We start from the raw sequence: 22869 nt of genomic DNA, 5'->3' as shown, positions 1-22869 counted from the left end.
CACCATCTGAGGTTGCGTGAGCTGGCCTTTTGTGGCCTTAGGAACTGGTCCCATTTGTTAAATAAACCCCACTTTTGTTGTCTCCTGAACCTGAGTGGCCTTGCAAGCCTGCACTCAGTGAGAGCCCACAGACAGCTAGCTGGCCTCTGCCCGGGCACGACCCTCTGCCCTCGCTCTACAGCACTGCCATGGCATGACGTCAGAAATAGCTCTATGACTGCTAATTCATAAAGCCAAATGAACTTAGCTGGAAGGTCTAATGAACCTAACTTTAGTTTCCAGATATAATTTGAATAGGCTTTTTTGCAAGTGACATCTGAATAGTTAGCCATCATACAGATATATTTTTATTACAAGATGTTTTAAAATTTGGGCAGGTACAATTTTGACAGAAAACCAGCTTCATACCAAAAATATTTTCAATTACTTTATCAAGCAAATAAAAACAATCTTCATTTATTTGCTTTCTCTAGAAGTTAATGTACAGTAAAAATTTTAAACATATGACAGACATGTAATTAACCGTACATACAAAAGGAACACGTACCGAATGTTCAGAAACAAAAGTAAAAATAAATAGCAATGATAAAACTTTGAAAAAATAATAAACATTTTAGTTATGGAAAATACGATTCTTAATTATATACACATAGTTATACTTAATAAAAGCCATCTCTTTAAATTGCACACAACATGGCCAATAAAGCATACTTTTTATGGCAGGTAACACTGTAGCCCTGGGCAGTTTGCGGCTCACCTCCAGGATGTAAAACACTCAGGTCTGCACTGTAGTAAAAAGTATGCATTATTGTTAGAGAAAGATTGTCTTCCTCAGTGCACATTACCTGCAGTAATCCTACCAAGGCTGTACAGGAAACTTCACAGAAGGAAATCTCCAGCGGTCACTGCGCCCACGCCATGCTGACTAAGCAGCCAAACTGTGTCTCCAAGCAGGTGTGGGACATTTAATATTTTTCATACTTTTTTAATACTAAAGATTCATTCTTTGTTCTATAAAAACACTCTGTGTTTAACCATGATTGGCAATCTCAGCACAAGAAAAATCCCGGCAAATGAATGGTCAATTCCATAATACCTTATTTTTATGAATAAAATATTTCAGAGATAGGATTTATAGAAAACAAACACTAAAGCTCAATTGAGTTACAACTTATCAGGAGTCATTATAATTTTAAAAATCCTGTTTAAGCTTCTCAGTAAGAAAATCAAAGGTAACGTTTCCATTTGTATTTATGGCACAGTCCTCAAGTTTGAGAAAAATACATTTTGGGGAACCAGAAAAGATTGCACAAAGGTCAGGGCTCCTGAAAAGCTCTTGGTGAAAAACATAAGTCCTCCGGGGTAATAAAAAAATATGTGCAGAATTAATTACAAGTATTTACATGGGAGAGCAACGGGGAGTTAGCTGTGCAGCTGCTGAAGCCAGACCGCAGCTCTTCCCGAGGGTGCGACGGCAGCGGCGGCCGGGCTCCCCGCTCAGCCGGGCTCCAGGCAGCACTGCACATCCTGAAAGTTGTACAACCAAAAGGGCTGAGTGAATACATTTTTATTATCTCACATCAGACAGACTTTAAGTACTACTGATTTCACTCATTTGTTCAACAACCTGCCCCAAGATCTCATCAACTACATCAACATCATAATTCACTTGCTGAAGGTCGAGGTCAGGTACAATCATGGCCAGCAGCTGTCCCACGTTAACTCGAAGGGATCGAAGTTTAAGGCTGCAAATAAAAACATTCCACTAATTAGACTGGCATAATAATACAGTGATTCATGTAAAATTTAAATTCTAAGTAAAATGTAGGTAAAATCTGTGAAAATATATAGATACAGACTGAAAGAATAGCAAAACTTCCTCTAATGAACATAATTTAATAAGCCATTTAATACAGAAACGACGTCAAAAAAACGAATGGCTTCCAAGTAACAATCTTGAAACTGAAGAAAACGGAGATGGGTAAAATACATAAGCTACCAGACATAAGCTTAAGCGTATGTATTTAAATTTATAAAGCTTGGGACCTCCCTGGTGCAGGAGTTAAGACTCAACGCTGTCAAGCTACTGGCAGCCAGTGCAGTCCCAGGCAGGATTTTATTTAAAGATTTATTTATTTATACATAGAGAGCTGGAGTGCAGGTCAGAGGCTCAAGGGCAATGAGAGGATTCACCAGAGACAGAGCAGGGAGCAGAACAGGCAGGTGGACAGAGTACACTGCTGAGGGGAGGAGCAGGGAGACAGGAGAGGTCTGCTGTGCCCTGGGGTCACCTCCGGGGCGGGGATTGAATTCACAGTGAAACAGCTGGCTCACTTGCAGTGCAGTGTTTTAACCTGCTGCACCAACTGGGAGGGCTCAAAATCATTTTTTTAATGATTGATTTATTTACGCAAATAAGAGCTGGGGTACAGGCCAGAGGTGTAGGGGTTGAAAGGGCTCAACACAGACAGAGTGGGGAGCAGACAGGCAGATCTACTGAAACACATTGCTGAGGGGAGCAGAGGGGAGACAGGAGACGTCTGCTGCGCCCTATGGATCAGCTCCCTGGCCAGGGGGGTTGAACTCAGGCTGCAGTGGCTGCGGACAGCTTCATAGTGCTGAGACAACCCCTTGCACCAGTAGGGAGGCCCATAAATAAATACGTAAAATAAATCTTTAATAATAATAAAAAAAAAGACCACGGAAGCGCACAGAAGAATGTTATAGTCACTCTTGTTCTGGTCCCCATCCAGTAATTTAGATGCTGACCATGCTAAGGTGTACACTCTGCAGGGATGAGGACGTCCATCCCTGAGTGGACAGTGCAGAAAAGGTGACTGCAAGCACGCTAGTATTGAGAGCGTCAAGATGCCATCACACCTTTGGTAACGCCTCACATCATCTCCGTGTGGCCATTTGTTGACCAGGTAAAGTAGACAAATGACCAGTATGACTTGACACCCTCTTCCCCATCCTTCAAGCTTTCTGACTAGCCCTGGCTAATTCCTGCCTGCCCAATGGACATATCAGGCTCCTATTTTAGAACAACGCTGTCCAAGAAATATCTTAGTTCCATACACATTTAAAATATTCAAATAGCCACATCAAAAAGTAAAAGGAAGTAATGAATTTAACTTTTAGCAATTTATTTTATTTAGTGCATGGTGCTACAGTACCATCATTAGTCAAAATATATTATTTTTTTAGTATTTACTTCTATTTACATATGCACACAAGAGCTGGGGTATAGACCAACAGTATGGGGGTGAGACGACTCCCCAGAGACAGAGCGGGGAGCAGAACAGGCAGATGGACAGAAATCCACTGTGGAGGGGGGCAGCGGGGAGACAGAAGAGGTCTGCTGCGCCCTGGGGGTCCCTCCCTGGCCGGGAGCCAAACTCAGGCTGCAGGGGCTGCGATACCTTGACAGTGCTGACTTTAATCCCTTGTGTCGCCGGGGAGGCCCCAGATACATCATTAATTAGTTATTTCAGTCTGACTTTTCATGCTGGTGCTTCAAAATCCAGCATGTATTTTACACGTAAAGCATATCTCATTCAGAACAGCCAGCTGCTACATGTGGCTAGTGGTTTCTACTTCAACAAGCACTATCTGAAAGACCATTTCATCAGTGTGCATGAGAATCATCGCAGACACATTCCCAAGTTTTAATAAATTGTGTTGGGGCCAGGAGCCTATAGTCCTATAAGCAAGAGAGAAGCTTCTGGTCTCATATTCCAAACACCAGGCAGAACTTCCTGACCTCCTGCACACCAAAGTTTAAATGTACTCTCGATTCTTTCTATTTTCAGAACAGATTTAATGGAATGTTTTAAAAACTGAAGCTGAAAAACAACGGCTACTGAGGGCAGCCGGGCATTTCTCAACGACGGTACCCTCTGGGCCTCTACTTGCCCCTACTGGCAGGGGGGGTTATAAGCACTGGCTCTTAATGGCTATTTGTGAATGTAAGTCATCAGCACGTCAACAATGTCATTCACTCTCCCACTAGCCAAAGCAAAAGTTAAATGAAGCCCCAAACCCACTTTATATCTCACTGATAGGGAATCATTAAGTTTGCTGATTTTCCCAGAAAAACTTCTCAAGAGTCACCTACACCTTGGTAATCTTCACTGACTTGTGACTTCCTAAAGGAAGGTAAGCCTGGGCGCATAACAGAAAGGAATCAAGAGGCAAAGGCTGGTTTCATGTGGTAGCTTCCTGTCTTCAGGTCATGGCCAAATTCACCCCCATTCTTTAGTATCAAGCTCGATTTCACGTTTCCCCAGAAGTATTCCCAACCACCGTGACCACCCTGGAGTTCTGCTCCCCCAAATTCCTGTTTCGCTTAAAGCTGAACCTGAACCACTGCCCGAGGGAGCAGAGCCGCGCGGTACTGTCCGCCGCCACACCAGGGCCCACAAACAGCAGCCACCGCGTGTGCCTGCCAGTAAGCGCCGCAGGAGCCACAACTCAGCCCCCGCGAAATGCCCTAGTGATGTTACCTCTCCCCGTCAGCAAAGTTTACAGACTCCTCCACGGTGCTTGAAGTTGAGACATCTGGTCCTAACTGCTGACTTGTCGATTTCAATTGTTCGATTTCAGTTTTCAGTTCCTCACACTTTGAACGGATTTGTGATTTTTCCATCTCCAATAACTCAACCTACAAAAAAAAATAATTTTATAACAGAACTAAGAAATACTAATCTCAAAGTGCAAATCTAAACAATACATGTGACTGAAACTGCCAACCGCTAAGACACAAACGCAACCAAACCACAGAAACCCCTGACAGACAACATAAATCAAACTGCGCTTGGAGTTCTGCCTTTACATCGTTGACACTGAGGAATATAAAATGTTAATTGCCACTCGAATAAAACCAATGGGACCTAAAACTGAAAACCCAGCCTCAGTTACGGCGACATCCCAGTGGCTCCCCCCTTACACGAACTCGTATTTGACCTTCTAGTCCCTGAGCTGCCGCATCATGGTCCAGGCCTGAATAAAGCAGTGACAGCAACAAAATGCCAAGCGGCCTTACTGTGATTTCCACACTCTTTAGCAGGGCAGCTCTCTTCCAGTACCACATGAATAGAGCATTTTTTAAAAAAGGACCTCCCCAAATCTGAAGTGGGGGCATGTGGACATGCCATCTGTGGAGCTCCGCCTCCTGCCCCCGCATCAAAGGACCCCTGAATGAGGACCGCGGTCCCCAGGCACCTGTGAGCCAAGGGACTCCTTTCTTGCAGATGAACGTAAGGAACTTTCAGAAACTGCACCCTCCCTCTCCTGCTGTCCGGAATGTAGACCAGCGCCGTCTGGGCCTGAAGAGCCATCTCGGGACACACTGCACAGTGAGAAGCAAAGCAACTATGACGGAGCCCGCATCTCTGAAGGCTGGAGCTGCCACATTACTTGGGCATTTGTTTTATGTTGCCTGCACATAAAACCAGTGTCAACAAGGTCTGCCTGGCCAGCACTCGCTAGCGGGTGTCATGTCTCCACCAGTGTGAGTGACTGAGTGTCTCACCAGGACTGTCCTGTGAGCTGGACACCCCTTCCTTGTATGGCAATGCCCTGTGTGGTGCAGGACATTCACCAAACCTGGTCACTGCCCATCAAATTCCCATCACACCCATCTTCTAACAACCAAAAACTGTGTGTAGGTGCCCTTCAGTTCTATATGCTCCCGGGAGGACCACTGCCCCTTTGAGAAGCAGTGGACTAATGGTGAGGAAAAGCATTAGGCAACTCTTCGAGTCTGTGGAAATGCCCCAGACTGATGTGGCCATGTGAGAACAGCACTCACCTCATGTTTATACTGGTCCCGCTCAACAGTGCATTTGTCCAGCTGTCTAAACACGTCATCCAGCTGCACGACCATCTCGTCCATCTCACTCTTACTCTCGCTGCTGGAACACTGACTGCATTCAGCCTTCACGTGCTGCAAAGCACTGCATTGCTTTTTCAGCTTCTCGATTTCTTCCAAAGCTTGCTGATACTGCAACAGCACCTGGTCTGCACTTTCAGACTTGCCATTAATACTTTCCAGTGAAAACACGGCATCGGTTTCAGTAGACTGATGGCAAGTTTCCTTCTTCACGCATTTGTCGTTCATGTCCGCGAGTCTCTGCTGTAACACTTTGATCTGGTCAGTAAACACATGGCACTGTCTTTTATAATTCTCTTTTTCTTGGGTAACTACAAGGAGCTCACTCCTCAGGTCATTTAACTGGCAATCACCCACAGATTTATCAAAGGTTTCCTGGGTCTCGAGTGTCTTCACCTCAGCCTCTCCACAGGCTGGCAGGACAGACACATGATTCCTCGCGTCTATCTCATCTTCAATAGTCTCTTCCTTTTTAACAACTAAACTTGGTGCTTCTGTCTGGGTGGCTGCAGACATCCCCTGGTCACACCTGGAGGCTGAGGCGCCCGCCACGCTTGTCTGGCTCCGAGGTTCGTCGCCACTGCACGGCCCGACCACAGTGCCGCCCTGCTCCACGTGGCCCTGCTCCGCTTTCACCTCAACATCGTGCTCGCCCGCAGGCTTCGGAGTACTGTTTTCTTCTAAGATGATGACGTCTTCATCATCATCATCATCTTCTTTATATGTTGAATTTTCAAATGCTTGATTACTCAATCTCCGATTCTTTGCATTCAAAATTGAGGAACGAATAGGAAGTCTCCGTTTTAGGCTAGAAAACAGTTTACATATAAAATACGCGACTGTAAGCTGTGGCCAAAACAGTCAATCTGAAGTGACCTATCTTGGAATTCAAAGAAATTTTGCTTTCTTCATAAATGATATGCTGTGCTACAATGTTACCTGTGAAGCCTGTGTGTGTGTGTATGTACACATGACGTACAGGTTATCTTTTCCTTTTACACATACAGAAACAATTCGACCACTGAGATCTCTTTCAACAGCCAATGTCTACACTGCCAGGTGGGTCTCCACTAGCTAGCCTCCACATTTCAGTGTGGCCACGTCCTGAAGAGAAGACCCTGCCCACCGTGTCGGATCTTTGTATTCTAGAGCTCATTCCGCTTGTCCAACATAATTTCCACTGACTTCTAGTTAGCCACAAAATAAACCAACATTCTCTACATTTCCCTGTTTAAAAAATTGCTTCATTTTCATCTTGTGCTTAATTCTCCAACAACTTATCACGCCAACTGGCGCCCGTCTGCCCCACCCGGCAGACGCTGGCACTAGTTTGCTACTGGCGCCTACCATGGTCCCTGTATTCCTGAGGCTCAAGGACAACTTTCCTCATTCTTAGGCTTTCGCAGCCACATACTAAAGGGGGACAATCTCCAATAGATTCTTGAGAAAGGATACACAAGACAAAATTCTAAGATGCTGCTTAAAGAAAATCCATACTCACCTCTCACGAGTGCAGGCCTGGCCTGATTTTTAATGGAGATTTTCAGGTAGGAAATTAGTTTCTCAAAACATGACCTGAATCCACTGTCTTCTACCAGCTTTTGGCCACTCTGACTCAGATGTTTTTGAAAGCAATCTGTGAGTTTCCTTTCTGAAAAAATCTGCCTTCCCCAGCATTCTCAAAATGGACCCTTTTCTAGACAACACACTCGACAGTTACTGGAAATCAAGCCTTTGTGAAGTGCCCCCTTCGCAGTCCCCACGCCCTCCTCTGAAGCCCCTTGCGCAGCTGCTGGCCCGTGCTTTGTCCTTCTAGTTCTTCTACGTTCCAACTTTTGATCTGTTTGACAACTACCCACTTCCCGATATCTCTCACATGGTTTCTTCTAGCTCCTTTGCTTCGGTCTGTTCCATGGATTGCCTCTGGCACTCCGTGCCTACCAGAGTAATCTGGCTAGACAGCGAGGACCAGGCTTATGACTCCAGGGGCCCAAATGCTCAGCACCACCTAGGCTTTTCTGAAGGAGCTCGGTGAAGAAAGGAGGGACACCTCACCATTCTGACTCAAACTTTCCCTTCGCTATAGTTTCCAAAACAAACCACACACATCTTCAACAGTAAAATCTGCTCCAGGAAGGAAATTTCCTACCTTCCGGCAAAGGAAGAGATGTTGCAGGTTGGGAAAAGGTCTGGAGAATTATTCTTTGTATGGAAAATGGGTTACATTAGTCTCTTTTCGCCTCTCCCACTAGCCTTTACAATAGCCACCGTGGCTTTGTTTCCATGGGCTTTATCACCCACGCGTGACAGGGGCTGTTGTAAGAAGTGCTTGGGAGTGTGCGCAGGGACACATGCTCCTGTGGTCATGGACACGCAGACCGAGACGCTGGAGAGCGGAAGCGCAGATGCTGGCCAAGAGGCAGAGGGGCTGGCTGAGGGCTCGCTGCGGCACGTGCCTGCCTCCACACTGGGGTGCATGCGTCCCAGCTCTATGCTTCAGCGCTAAAGGTCTGTCAGACACACCCAAGCTCCAAGGTCCCTTTTCTGCTCTCCCAAGTCAACCTGCCTGGTCTGCCCAACACTCTTCTTCCTTAAGTTTTCCAGCCTAGCTCTTGTTCTCACCCATAATTTCCACCAAATTTCAGAAGCAACAAATGCTTCCAAGTTCTGAGACTGGGAACTTGGGGAGGTCGTCATTTCACTGGCAGCCCCCTGTAAAGTTTCCCTACCAGGCTGGTTCCCACTTGTCTTCCTCAAGACTGAGTTTAGACACCACTATTCCAGACTCTGGCATGAAGAATTTGTGAATAAATACTTCAAAATTTTAGTGAAATATTCCTTATACTCTCCTTCCATTTGATGTTAGGTGCTTAAAAAAAAATCCATTACTGTTTGTCTTAAACATAGATTTTACTTTTTTAAAACTTTGTCTACTGCTATCTTTATAAAGAAAACCCAAAAAATGGTAAAACTTGCTTAAAAAGAAAATTATACAAGTTCTTAATTAGATAGCAAACCAGCCCAAAACAAGTCCCCAAAATTAATGCTATAAACAGCAAAGTACTTAGGAATATTCCCTCCTTGAATATATGTACATGTAAAGGCAGTTATTTCTAATCTTTGCTGAGGCCAAAAGTTCCCGTAAGATTTTGATGAAGGCTACAAAGCCTTTCAGCAATCCAGCCCACTACTCCCAAGAAGCTTCTTTCAATGTTTCCTTCAATAACAAACATCAGACAGAGCCAGCCGGGCCGCTGTCGTTTAGGACGGCCGGTGCCCTTGCAGCACCCTGGCACAGGCCGCTAGTGCGCTCAGAACTTCAGGAACCAACTCATCACAAAGCCTTCCCTGCCCGTCCTGTCAAGAGGGCTAGCCAGTCAATTCACGGGTCACTCAGACCCCTTCCTTCTTCATGCGTCCAGTGGAGGACACACAGCGGAACCACAGGTGAAGCTAAGAACTTAGAGGTCCAACTTTTCACATCTCTATAGTTATTTGCTTCTTGTTTATCTCTGAGTTTCAATCCTCCTAACAGTGATTTTCATACTATGCAGAATTTCAAAGTGATAACCTGATTAAATGCCACAATGAATACAGTTAATAATTTAAACATTTATTTGAGGAGTATAAATGGAAGGTGCAATTTAGACAATAAAAGCAAAAAAACTTGTACTTAGGACTTCAATATGTAAACCACTTTCTAGAACTGCATTACTGACACACAAGTGTCAACTAGAAGCTGTTTGCTACTCATCCCCCACATGGAAAAACAAATTTTAGTCACTGACCTGTTGCTCTCAGGTTCAGACTGGGAGGAAACTCGATTATTTATAAGCCTCGTTGTGTAAGTACTTGCTGTTTCCGAAGGGTGTCCTCTTGGAACACTTTCCTTCACAGGCGAAAAGCTTTGACTCGACACGGGGGTTGTTCGAAACTGGTCAGCATTAATCTGATGGAGGATAAAAAGCCCGATCTAGTGCAGTAACTGCAGTGTGACATGCCAAAGCTCAAGGTATTTTTCTCCCCGCACCCCAGACACACTGTGCTATCAATTCAAGCATCCCTATGCTGTACCAGGGAGCGACGAACAGGCTGGTGAGCCACATTCAGCCTACAAGTAAGCAAAGACTAGGTTTACTTTTTTTAAAAGATTTTATTTTTCATTTATTTATGCATATAAGAACTGGGGTCTAGTTCTGAGATGCCGGGGGTCGGGGGGAGATTCACCAGAGACAGAATAGAGAGCAGAACAGGTGGATCTATTAAAATCCACTGTTGAGGGGAGCATCGGGGAGCAGGAGGGGCCTGCTGTGCTCTGTGGGTCACTCCCTGGCAGGGAGTAGCTGGTGGTAGCTTGATAGCACTGAGACTTTAATCCCTGTGCCACTAGGGAGGCCCTTGCCTGTGAGATTCTTAAAAGAATAGCTGCCTTTCCTCAGAAAATCTCCAACTACATTAAAGGGTAAAATCAAAGAGACGGAGTGTCCAAGCGAGCAGGGTCAGAAGTCAGAGCTGGGAGGAGGGCACGGGAGGGACTGCAAACTCAGTGAGCAAGATCACTTCGTGACAGCAACTCCTAAGCTTGAACTTGCAGTTGCTAAGTGGCTAAATGAACCACTACCCAGCACAGCAGGTGCTTGAATGAGATTCCACTCACAGTCTTTAGTTAAAACACTGGTGAGAGAAAAAAAAAAATCCCAGTTCACGTTACTAGAAAGGACCTACTTTTGTTAGACATCATCTGCATAAAGTTGCAATTGCCAAGAGCCCATAGAAGATGTTAAGTGAGAACTTGCTGTAAAATACATGGCTAGAAAATGAAAGGCTTAGTTACCCGTGGGCTGATTTCCTGGTGTCTGGTCCTTAATTTTTCCTTGTCTCTTTAAAGAATAAAAAAAAAAAAAAAAGATGAAAAATGAGCGTACTTATGTTTGCTTCATATTCCTTTCCAATCCTGCTTCCCCACGACACACCTGCCACTCACCGCTCGGCACATTGGCCTCCACTGTACTCAGCAGCAGTAAGCCCTGAGGATTACGCTCCACTTTCATCTCAGGAAATTAGTGCCAACGTCTGCCTGAGACTTCCCATCCTCACGGGCACTATTCTCAGAACTTTGAACTGGGTATCAAATAGATTTCTAACTTGTTTCCTTACAGTCCTGCTGCTGGATTTATTTTCACAAACCATGCGCTACAGATCAATACCACCTCAAAGAGTCTCCATGAATCAGCCTTCTGTGTGCAGTAATGAACCTCAACTTCTCCATGGTTGACTGTAATTACACATTGTTTTCGACTACAGATGTATTTGTTTATGCTTACAAGAACTGGGGGACAGGCCAGAGGTTGGAAAAGGAGCAGTGAGAGGCCTCCCCAGAGACAGAGAGGGGAACAGAACAGGCAGATCCACTGAAAACACACTGCTGAGGGGAGCAGCGGGGAGACAGGAGGAGTCTCTGCTGCGCGCCATGGGTCACTCCCTGGCTAGAAACCAACTTGTGCTGCAGAGGGTGCAGCACGGTACTTTAACCCTTCACTCCACCAGGAAGGCCCTCATTACACATCTTATTTATCCCGTCTCCGTTTTCCATTATGCCCTTTTGCATATTTATTTAGTCAAGCTCAACAAATCCTCCCTGTATATTTCCATCCTACACATCTTTCAAAGAAGGCTGTAACAAAAATGTTCCTCATGAGTTTTCCATTTCAGCGCCCCCACCCCCAACTCCACGCAAAGTAACCTCTCCGCATAGGCCTTCTGGACTAGGCCCTTGGTGCTGCACATGAATTTCTAACTGGTAACAGACACAAGTCGTAGACTACAAGTTCATGGACGCATCTGTGTGTCGTCAAAAAAGACAAATTACTCACTAGGCAGAGTCTTATAGCTAGGAGAGCACTAAGCATCAAGAGAAGAAGCAGCAGGCACCCACACAGAGACTTTCAAAATAAAACGTGATGTTATGTGTTCCAGACCATAACTCTTGTCTGGGTCACAATCTTCCTACAGCTGTGACTGGGAGAAGCGCGCGTCTTGACCACCCACCCTGTTCTCTGTTCAGTCTGGGCCCTGCTTCCCCACCACAACCTACGGGGACACTCACTTCTTCTTGTAGGTTTTCTCGTAAGTGGGATGCACCAAATCTTCATCTTCAGGTTCTTCCGGAACATCACAATTTCTAGCCAAAAAATCACATGGAAACAAATGTCACAGCACGATCCACACATCTCGAGCAGTATGTTCTGCCTTTCCAAAAAGGGCACTACCAACTAGATGGTACCTGAACTGTGGGTCAGGGTTATTGAAGCAGTACCATTTTTCTGGAAGCTGATCTATCCCGTCTGGTAGTTTTCGCCACTTTAGACAGGAATCACACTGAACCCATGTCTGATCAGGACGTTTCCTGGCAACAAAATAAAGCATTAACATGGAAGTTGGATGTGAAGCATTTCATCACATTTTTTACTATCACTTGTACCACAAAATGCTTCCTACTATTTAATTCCATCCCTGAAAACATTCGTTGTACAATTTAACAACTCTTTGATTTAAAGTTCAAAGGTTAATAGTGATCGACCCATTTAAAACAAGGAATTTTAAGTGCCTTGCTTAATAAGCAGTATGCCATTAAATTTGTTCTGATAATGAAAACTGACACTCGTAAGAGCCTTGCTCTGCAACTTCTATTAAGTTAGCATATACACTGTCAAATCTAGTATTTTTTAGCACAGTAAAAAGCCACTCAATTATAAAACAGATGAGTTGTAGTACTGTAATTAAACCAATTTCTTTTCGTTGTATTGATTTTTACCCTCTATTATCTCTAAGTAACTAAACTTTGTATGGATTTGGTCTATAAAATGCCATTATCTCCTTGCCATCTGACACTTACTATGACCCTATAGACAATTCATGTACTTATTTTCTTAAGACTTTACTTTGTCACTAACTTTTTCTATCTTGTTTTTAAAAGTATGTTAAATTTCAAACAATTCAGAAATTTACAAAATAAATATATATTCATGTCTTCCATTATCACTGTATACGTAAAAGTCCTCCTGGCAATATTTCCTCAACCATGGACACCTGTTTGTGTACACGCATACTTCAAGGAAAGGCGCGCCACCGGCATCGTGAGGGGTCACACCAAGCGAGGGCAGCGGCGCCGCCCTACATGTCCAGGCCTTCCTGAGAAAGTGGAGCTCCGGCCTGGCCCACATCCATGAGAATCCAAAAGAAAGGTAGTACTGTCAAGGGGGTGTGCACAGTTCACAAAGGCCCACAAATGTTACCATGGCAACATGGAAGCATCTATAGTGCTACCCAGCATGCAGTTGGCATTGCTGTAAATGAGCGAAAGGCAAGATTCTTGCCAAGAGAATTGTTCATGCTCAATGCATGAAGCACTTTAAGAGCTGGGATCACTTCCTGAAACGTATGGAAGAAAATGATAAAAAAACAAACAAACAAACAAACAAAAAACCACAGAAGTCAAAGCAAAGAATCTGGGTCCCACTGAAGCGCCACCCTGCTGCTCCTGCCAGAGAACCCTCTGTGAGAACCCAAGGAAAGAGCCTGAGCTGCTAGAACCACCCCACTAAAGTCATGGCAACAGGGGTGGAAAAAATAAGCCCTCTGGCCTACTATAAAAAATGCAATGAGGCCCTCCCTGGTGGCGCGACTGGTTAGAGCACAGCACCATGAAGCTCTCTGCAGCCACTGCAGCACACGTTTGATCCCCTGAGCCACAGGGCGCAGCAGACGCCTACGACCTCCTTGCTGCCCCCTCAGCAGTGTGCTTCATCAATCTGCCTGTTCTGCTCCCCACTCTGTCTCTGGTGAATCCTCTCACCACTCCCTGCACCTCTGGCCTGTATCCCAGTTCTGTATGCATAAGTAAATAAATCTTTAAAAAATATATATAATGTGAAATTCATACATTGACATGCATCTTTTTTAATTTTTAATGCTATATCCTGGATACCTTTCTATCAATAGTTACTATTCATTCATAGCATTGTTACTATATGCAATATATTACTGAGTGCTTGTCAGGCATCATTTAATTCTTCTAACTATAAATTTTTATAAATGTTCCTATTTTACACACACAAAAATGGAAGATGGGATCAAAGCCAGTGGGGGAGGGAAATGAACTGGACTATGGTGATGGCACATGGCTGATGCGGTGATGGGAAGCCCATGGGGATTACAACTGAGCTGAAAAAAGGCACAAAATGGTGTAAAAACAAACTATTATATGATTAAAAAAAAAGGAAGGCTATAAAAGGCTAGCAAAATGGAAAACTTTAAAAGGCTAGCTTTGGAAGTGAACTTAATATAGTACATACTGAGTCTGAAATGATGCACACCTGAGACGTGTAACATGCAATGTTACGCCATTAAATTTTAAGTTCAAAATTATGTGCATGTAAGAGAGGGAGGAAGTGGGAAGGAGAGAGAGAGGAGTGGGGCATTAGGGAGGGAAGGAGGGAGAGAGTAAAGGAGGCAAGTTGCACGCTCAATGTTACAAAGCTACTTAACTGGAACTAAAATCTGATTGCAAGTCTGGCTCTATATTACACAAGACCAGTGTTCTTCAAACAATGAAATACCACCTATTAGAGAATAGTAAAACCGAGTTAATGGGTTAAGACTATCATTTTTTTTAAAGATTTATTTATTTATGCATGCAGGAGCTGGGGTATGTAGGCACAGGTGTGAGGGGAGTGGTGAGAGGATTCCCCAGAGACAGTGGGGTGCAGAACAGGAAGATCTACTGAAATACACTGCTGAGGGGAGCAGCAGGTGAGGTAGGATTCACCATGTGACTTAGCTCCCTGACTGGGGATCCAATTCATGCTGCAGTGGCTGGTGAGAGCTTGATAGTGCTGAGCCTTGACCCCTTACACCATCAGGGAAGGGCATGACTAGCATTTTTTTTAATGAAACAAATGAGTCAACTGTAGCTGAGATGTAAAAATGTACAAAATGAAGAATGATGTTTAAAAGAAGAAGAAATGATTCAACAGATAGGTATGTAAATATTTTCATGAATCCTTTTGTACACACACACACAAAATCATTTTACAAGGTGTTGATTCAAACTGCAGAATTTATTTCTTACTATGTGTTAGTGAAAAGCTTGGAAATACCTTTACAGTCATTTCATACTCTATTATCACATCTTGGTATCAGGAGGGGTTGATGTACCTTTTTAAAATGTACTTACTGTATATCTTCAACTGGCAGATTTAGAGGATATTCTGAATTTTTCTTCACTTTCATTTCATTCCAGTAATCATTCAGCTTTTCTCCTAGTGCTGCTATTGTAAGCCTTAAACAAGTAATTATAAAATCAATTCAAGAAAAAAAAAGATCAAAGTTAAACCTGTGGGACAAAGAAAACAGCATTACCACCCGGTGCAGGTCTCAAGACACTGGGTGCAGGCGGAACCGGACAACTGTGGAGCAGGGTCTCAGTGGCCCAAGTCGGCCGATAAAGCAGACTCAAAGGGACAGCGCTCGGGAAGGCTTGGCGGCAGGGACAGGCTGAGCTCCGAGTAAGCCACGAAGCACCGTCCTACCTCAGGCCCTTTGCTGAGAAAGTGTGCAAACCAACTTCTGGACGAACCAGACTCAAATTCCAACTCCAAGCTTCAATTCAAATTAGAACTGAAATTTCTGGTTTATAAGAGTAAGCCACCAACACCAGAAATAGCCTGACAGAGCTGAGACTTTGACCCCTGTGCCACCAGGAGACCCTGCAATTTTCATTTCTTTTTTCTTGCCTATTATCCTGGTTATTTCCTCAAGACAAATAGTGAACAGCTGATCCTGTCTCATCTTCACATGAAACTTTAAATAACTCACCAGCAAGGGAATGGCAGCTGCTGTTCCTGCAAATACTCTACCTCCAGTATGTCCCTTTTGTACGTGTTCCTTTTCTCTTGACTCACAAATGGATGTTACTACATACCAAGTGCTCTGATCATATGAAAATAACCACAAAATTTCTAAAAGCATCGGGACCCTCCCTAGAGGTTCAACCAATTAAAGCGCAGCACTACAAAACCGGTGAAACCACTGTGGTGGGAGTTTAATCCCCGGCCAGGGAGTGACCACAGGGCACAGCCGACCTCTCCTGTCCTGCCCGCTGCTCCCTCAGCAGTGTCTTTCAGGCAATTGCCTGTTCTGCTCCCCACTCTGTCTCGGATGAGTCTGCTCACCTCATCCCCGCATCTCCGGCCTGTACCTCAACTCTTGTGCATACATAAATAATCTTTAAAAAAAAAATTCTAAAATCATTGTGATGAATTACACTCATCTTTTTTAAAAGATTTATTTGCATACAAGAGCTGGGGTACAGGCTGGAGGTGCAGGGGTGAGGGGATTCACCAGAGACAGAATGGGAAGCAGAACAGGTGGATCCACTGAGATACACTGCTGAGGGGAGCAGCGGGCAGGACAAGAATGGTCTGCCAGGCCCTACAGGTCAGCACCCCGCTGGGGAGTGAACTCCTGTCGCAGTGGCTGCCCCTCTAACCCTTCACGCCACCAGGGAGGGCTGACACTGATCTTTTTAATATTAAAGCCATCTCAGAATATCAGCCACTTCGTTTTAACAAAGTGTTACCCTTTTTTCATGTGACTGGATGGTACTTGCAGTTATTTTAGTTAGATTTTTGTATCACGATGAAAAGATTGACATATAAAAAAAAGATTGACATAAATTTTCATTCTTATAAGATATTCAGGATTTCACTGCCAAAACTATGCAGCCTCATAAAACCTTTTTTAAAGGGGTTGTTTAAGAATGGTGCCAGTTCTTCCTTACACGTTCAAATTCAAAATGTGGAAACTGCTCTGCAAGTGATTCGCCTTCAAAGGGACGCGTGCGCACCAGCTAAAAGGGTGAGACATGGTTCGTGCTATCCCTTGGCGCCCTGCTCGCAGACTGCAGGAACCCCGCCTCGCCTCTCTGCTGCTTGTCGTTTTCCATTTTCTTCTTTGTCCCCTCAGTCCTGCCAGATACTTATAGGCCCTATTATCTAAATTTCATCAGTGAACACACTTTGGGTCACCTGACTGAGTCAGTCATTAATTTGTCATCTCTCAGCACCCACTCAATATTCTTTGCTCAATTTTGTGAAAGCCCGAGCCTGTAATTATTTATCCCCGGCCAGTGTGAGGAATTGAAAGTAGGTTACTGGCACAACAACCAAAAGGTGAGAGCAGTAGGACAGTCCTCCTGCAGGGACCAGGGCTCCGTTGTTAATCTCTGGCTGGAACCCAGCAGCCTCCCCGCGGCGCTCAGCGGAGCTCAGCACATCTTCTGCCCTCAGAGAGCCAGCAACAGACAGTCTCAGAGTGGCCACAGGCCCGGGCAAAGACAAGCCTCCACTACAGGAGGCCCTACCTGCTAGCGACAGGCCCCACCCACACACCAGCCCTGGGCAGGCTTCTCCAAGGCAGGTAGCTAGTTTCTGTGTTTGTCATGCCCCATACAGAGATCGCAAACTCCAGTTACAGAAATGGAGTGGGGGAGCCCTCTCCTAGATATTTTATTGTCTATTCTTTTTCAATTTGTATATGCTCATTCTGGATATTCACTCTCATTTTACCCTTTGCAGAAATCACCTTCTAGAAATCTAGTTAACCTCTCCTTTTATTTAAATTACCTCTTTAGCAGCCCTCCCCGGTGGTACAAGGGGTTAAGTCTCAGTATTCGAAGCTGCTTGCAGCCACTGTAGCACGCCAGGGAGTGACCCACAGGGCGCAGCAGAACTCTCCTGTCTCCCCAGTGTTTCCCTCAGCAGTGCATTTCAGTGGATCCACCTGTTCTGTTCCCTATTCTATGTCTGTTGAGTCCTATCAGCCCTTCCTACCCCCCACCTTTAGCTTACACACTAGCTCTTATATGCATAAATAAATAAAATAGATTTTTTTTAAAGTAAGCTAGTTTAAGTAACTAGCCTGATATACTGATTTTCTCTGTTGTGTATGTTTCCTACTTCTCTGATTTTGCTCTTACAGTACTCATTATACTTTCTATTTTTTTGAAGAGGGAATTTAAGGCGTTTATCTTTGTTATCACAAATAATTTTTTTTAAGATTTATTTATTCACGCATACATGAGCTGGGATACAGGCTAGAGATGTGAGGGTGAGAGGATTCACCAGTGACAGAGTGGGGAGCAGAACAAGCAGATCTACTGAAATACTCTGCTGAGGGGAGCAGCAGGGGGACAGAAGAGGTCTGCTGAACCATAAGGGTCACTCCCTGCCGGGGATCAAACTCCTGACATGCTGCAATGGCTGCGGATTGCTTCACAGTGCTACCTTTTAACCCCTTGTGCCACCAGGGAGGCCCATTATCACAAATATTTATACAACACTGGCCTTCTATTTCATACAATATGTTCACTAGGACAGTTGTTTATGCTTCCTAATTACAGGTAAAATTAATGTTCATGTTTATTCTAGGGCTTCTATCTGCTCCTAAAGAGAAGTATTTCAGGGCCTCCCTGGTGGCACAGGGATTAAAGTGTCAGCACTATCAAGTTATCACCAACCACTTTGCCACGAGTTCGATTCCCAGTCAGAGAGCAGGCCTATAGGCGCAACAGACCTCTCCAGTCTCCCTGCTGCTCCCCTCAGCAGTGTACTTCAGTCAATCTGCCTGTCCTGCTCCCTACTCTGTCTCTGGGAAGTGCTCTTATCCCCCGCACTTCTGACCTACATCTCAGCTCTTACATGCATAAATAAACAAAATAAATCTTTTAAAAGGATAATCGAGTATTTCTGTGTAAGGCACATAGAATTAAATTATCTTGAAGTTCATACCTAAGAACAGAGTGTCAGGATTTTATGATTATACCAAAAATATTATACCAAAAAAGCAGGAACAAGCTGTGTCTTGAAGAACCTTAGGAAGACCCCACTGGTAAAGACAGGAGACATTACATTCTATTTGTGAGGGACAGTTGTCCCAATGAGCATATATTACGGAATGAAGGTGGAAAATAGCTGTGATTTTTTTTTTTACAAGCCTCTAACCTATCTTCTATTCATTCAGCTTAGAAAAAAAAGTTAGAAAAGTATTAAAATACTGGAAAAAGGAAGCAATTTAAACAGGTAATTTACCTGTACTCATTAGTGTAGTCGAAATCCTGTTTATTGTGAGTCGGGTCTAGGAAATTACACTCTATAATTCCGACTACTCCCACGCCCATGTTGTTCGCCTGAAAAAAATGAAATTCAGGTTTTAAGCCTAAGACAAGATACTTGAAGTAATTACCCTTACACAGATATTTTTTACAGTAAATAAATCTCTTACACGGAGCTTTTTCTAATTTGTATAACACATTTCCCTATACTTTTGTTTCACATGACTTTCAAGAGCTTCAGATTAAACTAAAAAGCACTTTAGATTAAATTAAAATGATGATTTACTTTTCTGGAAGTAAATTCCTACACACACTACAATCTTTCCTTAAAGCCACTCCCACTGCTGTCAGATACGAACTTGAGGCAGTTATCGCTACCCCCAACTTTATGTCAATAAATCCCACCTCCCCTAGAATGCAGTTTCTTAGGGGAAAACACAACTAACTCACTTCCAGAACTGGAGTAACAGTAAAGGCCCTGGCACTAACGTTCCCGAAGTTTACAGCTGAAACCAAGGCTGCTGACTCAGCTCCACACCCCAGTGGTGCCAATGATTTGAATAAAAACCTAGGTCACCAAAGTTTTCTACACCCTATGGTTACTATGTTTAACTCAAAATATATCCCATTACTATGACCTCTGTGTTCAACAACGTGTTGTTTCACAGGTACAGTTTACTTCTAAATCTATCTAAACACTGAGAAAAATATATATAACTTATAAAATGAATATTTTCATAACCATATCCAGAAACAAAACACATCTAATTATAATCCTGCTCCATCAATGGGTCCTCCTCTGATACCATTTTCAAACCACAGTCACTTAAATTTGCAGTTCCTATTCAATGTCTCCAGCCTCACCTTCCTCTTTGTCTCTAGTACTTACTCTACGTCCCGCTCACTGACTGGCCCAGGGTTCTGAGTTACTCCATGGCAGAGTAACTCTAGGCCGTTCCCCTGCTCTGCAGATCTACTTCCCTTGACAGATGCGACAGCTTTCCGACAGTCAACTGAGACTGACCCTGCTCACCACTGTCTCCAAGAAGCCTCCAAGAGGCTTGTGGACTTTCCCCACGCCGACCTCTGCGCATACACTCTGTTATCACCTTTCTCCACTGAGCATCTCTCTAGCGGGGCAATCACACCAGATATCTGACACTTATTTAATAAATGCCTACTGAATCCCCAAAATGCAAATACCAGGTACACGCCATTACCTGGTGAAGAAAACAGTAAAAGTTGGCTACAGTAAAAGCCAACTTTTACAAGGTCAAGTCTAACTGGAAATTATACGCCATGCAAATTGAACTAAACTGGCAAAGTGGCTATATCTTAAATCAGGTTCATAAATGATCATAGAAAATCACACTCTACGAATATCAGCTGGTTTCACTTGTGGGATGACTACAGGGGAACCAACTAAGATCAGAGAGAACTAATAATGAACAATACATTAAAAACCAAAATGAGTAAGGAACAATAAATCAAGAGGCATTTTGCAGAGGAAGGGGGAAGAGGATCAAAATGGGAGGGAGGCATATGAGGGGCCATGTTAGTGACAGTGCAGGGGCGAACTGGTAGTAGGAATCTTATGGGGCCTATGCTTGAGAGGAGAAAAGCAAATATTGGAGAGAAATGAACAATGATGTAAAATACGTAAATAAATCTAATCTAAGAAATTACATTCTTCAGCAGATATGTTTCTTTTGACCCCACAGCACTTAAGAAAAAGCTATTACTAAAAATACCTTCCCTATGACCAATGACATTTGGTAACTATAACTACAGACACTTCTGGTAAACCCTGCTTTCTACTTGTAATGAAAATCAACATTTTAGACCAAAGGTACTTATACTTCATATCATGGTTGTCAGATTTGGGGATTTATTTTCTGGCTAAAGTTAGTGGCAAAGTTATATTCAACAGAATCATTTATTACTGGAAAAATGCTGTACTCTGGGCTTACACCATGTCAGTTATGCAAAATGTTGTAACCCCAGTTGAATGAAATTCAAGATTAATCCCCATTAATCTACTGTGGAAAGCTCACATCATTCCACAAGGGCCTTAGCATGAAATAAGATGAAAAAACTGGAAAACAAATATGCCTAGACTTAAAACCTTTATCGGACATGATTTTCTCAATTACTAACACGCACACATCAAGAACGCTTTCATTTAACATTTACAAGAATATGTAAATGACAGGTAGACTGACATGGCGTGAGACACCCAGCGAACACACCGCGTTAGGGAGGAGGTTAGATGTATGTAAGAATTAACTGGAGAAAGTAAATCACCATCAAATACTGTTTAAGATGATTTGAGCCGTCCTCACTGCAGCAGGGAATGACTGGAAATTCAAACACAAGAGCACAGGGCCTGTGTCTGCCTGAGGCCCGTACTCACAGTCAGGCGGTAACAACAGCAAGTTACCTAACAAGAGGCAAGTGATGTAGCTTATTAATCCTAATGTTCTCATCTCTGAAATAGAAGTAAGATATTCTGTCCCCCATCAGAATATTCAGGATCAAAAAGAGAAAACAGTATTTTATGGTCAAGTGCATACCAGTGTCGTCAAAATCACTGGCTTTTAAAAGTTACTAGACAAAAAGCACAGTGAAACTGCTTCATATGTGATCCAACAACACTTTATACTAATGTTTATAAAAGACATACATTTTCATAAATAAAGCTTACCCTTAACTGACATCCAACTTTTTCATAAGCTTTGATGAGTCTATTTTTGTGATACATCATTATCCCATAATGATCTTTATTTCTGCAGTTGAATCCAAAAGTAATTCTCACCGTTTTAGTCTTTAAGTGTTAAGGAAAATTCTGAATATACCACCTCAACCCTTCAACCCATCCTTTCCATTTTGTTAGTTATTAAGTCAAAAAATGCATTAAAAAGGACAAAGGCAGAGAGGATTAGAACCCACATTGGGATAAAAGGAGAAAGGGGGAGGTAGACATACTTGAAATATCTTTACATGGCATCAAGAAAAGGAAAGTAAAGGATACTAAAAATTTTGGTCGATAAACATCACGTTCAATGTAGGCAAGACTCTTCGAAACTAGCTGTGTTTTCACTTTTTGTCCACGTAAGATGATCTGCATTCTTGGCTTTAGGTATAATATACTGCAGTAAGCCTGCAAAGACAAACAACAGCTGTCCTTTCCAAGTAATTTCCTACAAACTGTTTAATCATGGACTTAAAAGCCACCACCTCATTTTAATAAGGACCCATCAACTCTTGAATAAAGTACAGACTATAATGTTGGTATTAGTTAATACCGGATTACTCGTCCTCAAAAATACTCATACTGTAGGCAATGAAAATGGTTTGCAGAAAACAACCTACTAAAGCTGATGTAATGTAATTAGGAGGGAAAGTTATAAAACCGTATCCGTGGTGGAATCTCATTTTTTTTTTTAACAAAATGTACATATATACAAGGAAGGACCGTATTTCCCAACTCTTCTGTCAAGTACATAACTGCTATTAAAACTTACAAGCAACAATAAAGCTTTTTAAGGTAAGAAGTAACTAGCAAAATGTAATATTAATAAACTGATTATCATAAGCTTCAGGGGAAATGTTTAAATAAGGCACCCAGGGCCCTCCCTGGTAGCGCAGCGGGTTAAAACACAACACAAAGAAGCTTAAACCACTCCTCATGAGTTCGATTCCCGCCCGCCCCGGAGGAGATCCACATGGCCAGGCAGACCTCTCCTGACCCGCCCGCTGCTCCCCTCAGCAGTGTACTTCATCGATCTGCCTGTTCTGTATCCCA

At 43.4% G+C, this 22869-nt stretch overlaps 1 protein-coding gene across 1 annotated transcript in view; it reads right to left on the bottom strand.

Annotated features, from left to right (window-relative positions):
* Positions 1 to 440: 440 nt before the first annotated feature.
* Positions 441 to 22869, bottom strand: part of MORC3 (MORC family CW-type zinc finger 3) — a 37646-nt gene continuing 15217 nt past the window's right edge. Inside the window, exons 8-18 of the mRNA XM_004675365.2 lie at positions 22096 to 22224; positions 21769 to 21888; positions 19042 to 19139; positions 15129 to 15233; positions 12177 to 12299; positions 12000 to 12074; positions 10728 to 10773; positions 9682 to 9842; positions 5813 to 6701; positions 4506 to 4663; positions 441 to 1745 (exon numbers count right to left, since the gene is read on the bottom strand). Of these exons, the coding sequence (XP_004675422.1) occupies positions 1592 to 1745; positions 4506 to 4663; positions 5813 to 6701; positions 9682 to 9842; positions 10728 to 10773; positions 12000 to 12074; positions 12177 to 12299; positions 15129 to 15233; positions 19042 to 19139; positions 21769 to 21888; positions 22096 to 22224 (2058 nt within the window). The 3' untranslated portion in view covers positions 441 to 1591. The remainder of the gene's footprint in view (positions 1746 to 4505; positions 4664 to 5812; positions 6702 to 9681; positions 9843 to 10727; positions 10774 to 11999; positions 12075 to 12176; positions 12300 to 15128; positions 15234 to 19041; positions 19140 to 21768; positions 21889 to 22095; positions 22225 to 22869) is intronic.

The sequence above is a fragment of the Condylura cristata genome, unplaced genomic scaffold (genome assembly GCF_000260355.1).
Source record: "Condylura cristata isolate star-nosed mole 26May11 unplaced genomic scaffold, ConCri1.0 scaffold00003, whole genome shotgun sequence".
NCBI classification, from domain to species: domain Eukaryota; kingdom Metazoa; phylum Chordata; class Mammalia; order Eulipotyphla; family Talpidae; genus Condylura; species Condylura cristata.
Note: the sequence above shows the minus strand (reverse complement) of the source record. Positions and strands in the feature narration are given on the sequence as shown.